The 6,146-nt window shown below is 45.4% G+C and overlaps 1 protein-coding gene and 1 pseudogene across 1 annotated transcript; one reads left to right on the forward strand and one right to left on the reverse strand.

Moving 5' to 3' along the window:
- Positions 1 to 2,738: 2,738 nt before the first annotated feature.
- Positions 2,739 to 2,839, reverse strand: LOC125576054 (annotated as a pseudogene).
- Positions 2,840 to 3,446: 607 nt separating this feature from the next.
- LOC106435814 lies at positions 3,447 to 4,406 on the forward strand. Its single transcript, XM_013876739.1, has 2 exons — positions 3,447 to 3,636; positions 3,796 to 4,406. Exons 1-2 carry the CDS (start codon positions 3,447 to 3,449, stop codon positions 4,404 to 4,406), a joined length of 801 nt encoding a protein of 266 aa, XP_013732193.1.
- The last annotated feature ends 1,740 nt before the right edge of the window (positions 4,407 to 6,146 follow it).

The following is a 6,146-nucleotide window of genomic DNA, read 5'->3' on the forward strand; positions in this document are numbered from 1 at the left end:
CTTGGCATAGCGACCGAGCTTTGGGGTAGCGACCAAGCTTGGTGTAGCGACCAAGCCTTGGTGTAGCGACCGAGCTTTGGCGTAGCGACCGAGCTTTGCGTAGCGACCGAGCTTGGCGTAGTGACCGAGCTTGGCGTAGTGACCGAGCTTTGGCGTAGCGACCGAGCTTTGGCGTAGCGACCGAGCTTGGCGTAGCGACCGAGCATTGGCGTAACGATCGAACTTGGCGTAGCGACCGAGCTTTGGGGTAGCGACCAAGCTTGGTGTAGCAACCAAGCCTTGGTGTAGCGACCGAGCTTTGGCGTAGCGACCGAGCTTTGCGTAGCGACTGAGCTTGTCGTAGCGACCGAGCTTGGCGTAGCGACCGAGCATGCCGTAGCGACCGAGCTTGGCGTAGCGACCGAGCTTGGCGTAGCGACCGAGCCTGGCATAGCGACCGAGCTTGGCGTAGCGACCGGCGTTGTGAAGCGACTGGCGTGGTGAAGCGACTGGCGTGGTGAAGCGACCGAGCGTGGCGTAGCGACCGAGCCTGGCGTAGCTACCGAGCTTGGCGTAGCGACCGAGCTTGGCGTAGCGACCAAGCTTGGCATAGCGACCGAGCTTGGCGTAGCGACCGAGCTTGGCATAGCAACCAAGCTTGGCTTGAGCTCGGTCGCTACATAACGACCGAGCTTGGCAAGAGCTCAATCGCTACGTAGCGATCGAGCCTTGTTCTTGCTCGGTCGCTATGTTACGACCAAGCTTGGCTTGTGCGTGGTCCGATGGCCATACTTGATACGGTCCGTGGCCAGTTTGGATACTTGTCCGTTGCTTTTGCACAATCGGTGTTTAGTTTTTATGAATCAACCGAGATTAAAACAAGATTTTACAGCAATGCTCTTTGTAAAGATTCTTTTTACGAAGATTACTTTTCGTAAAAAAAAAACGTTCATGCTGATTTTCATGGATATTCGGACATTAACTTCGTCGTGACCGTTTTTGACCCCAACAGGCTACTACGATTAAATCTCGAACTAGTTTAGTACTACCGTTATGGAAAGTATAGTTTCGAAACATGATCCGTCTCTGTGAATCGAGTTTGTTTGAGAGTTTTTTTTGTTCATTATTCTTATTGATTGTTAAACCTGAATTAGGATAATAGAGGATTCAACAGTTGATTGAAATGATTGATGTTAAGAACTGTTATATATATATATATATATATATATATATATATATATATATATATATATATATATATATGTATATATGTGAGTCCATGTGTTGAGATTGCAGGGTGCAGAGGTGTCTGCATTAGGCCAAGGGATTTGCGGGCTGCAAAGGTGTTTGCACTAGGCCGCGGGATTTGTTGGGCACAAAGACGTTTGTACTAAGCCGTATGTTTGAGAGATCGCGGAGTATGGAGATATTTGTACTAGGCCGCGTGTTTTGCGGGGTACACAGACGTTTGTACTAGGATTCTTGTTTGTGGAGATTGCGGGAGTACAGAGTGGACTACTGTACTTATGAAACTTGTAGAGTTATATATATTTATATCCTTATGAGAAAATACAGTATGCTATCATCGCATTGGTTGAAGTATGTCTAGTCCACTAGACATATATAGATTGTTCTGTGTGGTGTAATAGGCACCGTGATTGTCTCATGCTAGAGCTAGGCCTAGATAGTTGTAGTACTATAAACTGAGCCAGTGGTTTGCGGTTTAGCATCTCATACTGACATATGGTGTTTTTAGTGCCATTATATGTGTGCTTTGAGTTAATTCTCAGTCGTGCTTAATTGATATCATTCCAGGTTTGGAGCAGGTGAAAGAGCAAAGAAGAGAGATTCATGAAGTCAGATGTCATTTTGGAGATTCGATGCGGAACAGCCAGTTAGATCAACCCAAAGGTTTTTCTCGAAGAGAACAAGCGTCGGACTGTTCCCGATCATAAAGGACACTTCCCATTCTGGAAGTTTGCCCTAGATTCCATCCTCTTAGCTCTTTGCCACCGGCGCCTCCATATAAAAAGGCCTATGCTATTATTTCTTTTACTTACGCTAGTTTTAGAAGAGACCAAGAACTATTTTGGATTTAGCAACTTGTAAGGGAGAAGGCTTCATCTCTCATTCTCACGAGAAGATTATCCTGAACCGTTGTCTTTCTACTTTATTTTATATGCAGTATTATTTAGAAACCATGTCTGTGTCATCATGCTTTATGATTGAGTAGTCGGCTAAGCTTGCTTAGGGTTGTAGGGTGTTAGTCGCATGAGCTGAACACAAATAAGTGATCTTAACTGTTCTTCATTCATATTTTTCTTACTGCTTGCATTGAATTGATCACTTAATGTTTGATCTCTAGTTTAATCACCTAGCTAACCGCTTAGGAGATAAATTGACATATATTGAATGAGCTTCACAACTCTAATCAGCGAGAGTAGATATTAGGGTATTAAGTGAACTAATCGGACCTGATCTCTAAGGCTTGCTATCGCGTTTTGTTCCAAGTGAGAGCTTAGGACTCAGGACCGATCAGCAAAAGGAGCAAGTCCACGATAGTGGATTGTTCTAGCCGAGTGATCCGAGTTCTAGACTGCACCTCATTGCACTTGAATAGTTGTTCGGTTCCATTCTCTCTTCAGGGGAAAGCTTCTCGCTGGTTGCAATCTCTCCCAACCGGTTCTCTCACTTCATGGGAACAGGTTCGATCAGCATTCCTGAGCCACTTCTACACAAAGTCCAAAACCGCGGCTCTACGGCACAAAATCTCCAATTTTAAGCAGAAGTCTGATGAACCTTTTCATGAAGCTTGGGAAAGGTACAAGGAGTACCAGAGAGAGTGCCCACACCATGGGTGTGACGATGACTACATATTGGAGGTGTTCTACGATGGAGTGAGCTATGAGTTCCGAAACACCCTTGACTCTTTGAGTAATAGAGACTTCATGACTCAAACCACACCTGGTGCGTTCGAGCTGATTGAGAACATGGCTTCAAGTTCACTAAACAAGAACAAGGAGCATGACCGCTCGAAGAGTGTGAACAGCATAGATGATCTCGCTGCAAAGGTGGACCAACTGCTTAAGGGAAACCAAAGCCAAGTGTTCATAATGGAAGAAGCAACTCCTGAGAAGAGTGCCGGTGACCTGGCGTTTGAGGCTGAAATATCAAGAGACGATCAGCAAGAGGTGAGCTACTTGAATGGGCAAGGATATCAGCTCAAAAACTACCACCCAAACCCTAACGTGCGGAACAACCAACAGCTTTTCTAGCCTAAGCAAGACAAACCAGCTGATCCTGCACAGAGTAACCAAGGTCAGTATGCTGTGTATCAAAAGAAGTACCAACCCCCGACTTATGTTCTAAGCCAACCGCAGAACAACCCACCTCAGATGTAGAAACACCAGAACACTCAACCAGCTACCTCCGCTCCTGTCGTTGCTCTGCAAGATGAGACAAAGGCTATGTTGCAGCAGCTGATCCAAGGACAACATCTCCAGGGGAAGGTTCTAAACCACGTTACTACCGAGATCAATACCAGAATGAACCATATGTTCAGAGATTTAAGCACCAAGTACGACAATGTCGCGAGCCATATGAGACAGATGGACATTCAGATTGCTCAGACTGCTGAGAGCGTTACAAGGCAGCAAAGTACTCTACCTTGTAAAACTGACAAAAACCCTAAGGAGTGCAATGCGGTTTAACTGAGAAGCGGAAAGCAACTGCCTGAGCCAGAGAAGAAGAGGTTCACTACGGCTGAGAAAGGGAAGCAGAAATAGTCGGAACAACTACCAGCCGATACCCCGACAGTTGAGAAGAATACAGAACCAGCAGTTGGAACCAATTCGCCAGGACCAGAACAACCAGCTCAAGCTGTTCGCCCGATCCCAGAGACTGTTCCTCCTCGCGAATACACTCCTAAAGTCCCTTACCCTGTTCCAGCAAATGCTACTCGTAAGGAGAGAGGAGATGAAGTGCAGAAAGATGCTGGAGGACCAAACCGTCTGACTCCCCTTGATGGATGCTATCCAAATGATGCCCTCCATGCGCAGCTTTATGAAGGGATTGACTCAGGAAAAATATCAGAGGAGAGCGAATTCATGACAGTTTCGAAGGAGTACAGCGCAGTACTTCAGAACAGGCAGATAAAGAAGCGAGGAGACCCCGACAAGTTCGTCCGCTCTATCCAGATTGGGAAGACAGTTTTTGCATGCTCCTTGGTTGATCTTGGATCCAGCGTGAACCTCATGCCCTACTATGTAGAACGACGTCTAGGATACACGCATTTCAAACTAACTAAGATGTCATTGGTGTTTGCGGATAGATCAGTCAAATCCCCGGTTGGTTTTCTAGAGGATCTCCTAGTAAAAGTCGGAAACACCTCTGTTCCAGCAAACTTCGTAATTCTGGAGCTGAAATAAAAATCTAAAGATCCTCTCATCTTAGGAAGATCATTTCTATGTATTATTAGAGCCATCATTGATGTGCGACAAGGGAAGATTTATCTGAACCTTGGGGACATAGTCATGCAGTGCAAGATGGATGAGTTGCTAAAGAAGCCGATGTTAGATGGGTAGACCTTTGAGGTTGATGAAGGGATTGACCCGCTGCAACCTCGCGAAGGAATGATCGAGGAGATTCTTACATAAGATCCACTTGAGCTTGCACTAGTAAGAGCTGAGGCCGAGCAGAGTGTCGTAAACATTGATGCAGACGGGTATGCTAAAATGCTTGATTCCGCGAGGAGTATGGGAAGACTGGTGTCGAGTCTAAGTCTGGGGGAGGCAAGCAACAGGGACGAGAACACTCCAGCTGGAGCGACCCCTACACCGAACTTGCCTGTTCCGCCGAATCAACCTGATGATCCCTGGAGCGAGCTAAAAGCTCCCAAGGTTGAGCTAAAACCCCTTCCCAAGGGGCTCAGATACGCTTTCTTAAGTCCGAATTCCACCTATCATGTCATTGTGAACGCTGAACTCAATAATGTGGAAACTGCATTGCTTTTGTGTGAGCTTAGAAAGTATCGTAAGGCATTAAGATATTCACTAGCTGACATACCTGCCATTTTACCTGATTTATGCATGCATAGAATACACCTAGAAGATGAATCAATGACTTATGTCGAACAGCAGAGGAGGTTAAACCCAAATCTAAAAGATGTTGTTAAGAAAGAGATTATGAAACTTCTTGAAGCGGGTGTAATTTATGCCATATCTGATAATAAGTGGGTTAGCCCTGTTCATGTAGTACCTAAGAAGGGTGGGATCACTATTATCACAAATGAAAAGAATGAATTGATCCCTACTAGAACAGTGACAGGACATCGCATGTGCATTGATATCAGAAAATTAAATGCAGCAACTAGAAAGGATTACTTTCCACTTTCTTTTATTGATCAAATGCTTGAGAGATTGGCTAACCACCCATATTACTGTTTTTTAGATGGTTATTCAGGTTTCTTTCAGATCCCTATCCATCCACACGATCAGGAAAAGACGACGTTCACATGCCCTTACGGAACGTACGCGTACAGGAGAATGCCATTCGACCTGTGCAATGCGCTAGTAACATTTCAGCTCTGCCTGATGTCAATCTTTACTGACCTGATTGAAGACATTATGAAGGTTTCATGGACGATTTCAGCGTCTATGGAAGCTCCTTTAGTGTCTGTTTGTCAAACTTGTGCAGAGTACTAAAAAGGTGTGAGAAGAAACATCTGGTGCTAAATTGGGAGAAGTGACACTTCATGGTCAGAGATAGGATTGTTCTGGGGCATAAGATCTCCGAGAAAGGCATTGAGGTGGATAAGACAAAGATCGAGATGATGATGAGCTTGCAACCACCAACAACTGTGAAAGCTATCAAGAGTTTCTTGGGTCACGCGGGTTTTTACAGAAGGTTCATCCAGGATTTTTCAAAAATAGCGAGACCACTCACCAGACTGCTCTGCAAGGAGATCAAGTTTGATTTCGACAGTGAGTGCTTAGCTGCGTTCCATACCATCAAAGGAGCTCTAGTCAGAGTACCTGTTGTACAACCGCCAGACTGGGATCTCCCCATTGAAATCATGACTGATGCCAGCGACTTTGCAGTTGGAGCAGTCCTTGGGCAGCGCAAGGATAAGAAACTTCATGTGATCTATTACGCAAGCAAAACCATGG

Source organism: Brassica napus, chromosome A6, assembly GCF_020379485.1.
Source record: "Brassica napus cultivar Da-Ae chromosome A6, Da-Ae, whole genome shotgun sequence".
NCBI classification, from domain to species: domain Eukaryota; kingdom Viridiplantae; phylum Streptophyta; class Magnoliopsida; order Brassicales; family Brassicaceae; genus Brassica; species Brassica napus.

What these genes read in the sequence shown, in the direction of transcription:
- LOC106435814 (XM_013876739.1), top strand. Translation starts at nt 3,447, where the DNA reads ATGTTGCAGCAGCTGATCCAAGGACAACATCTCCAGGGGAAGGTTCTA. An exon ending in GAGCGTTACAAGGCAGCAAA is followed by an intron (nt 3,637 to 3,795) that starts GTACTCTACCTT and finishes ATACCCCGACAG; the next exon opens with TTGAGAAGAATACAGAACCA.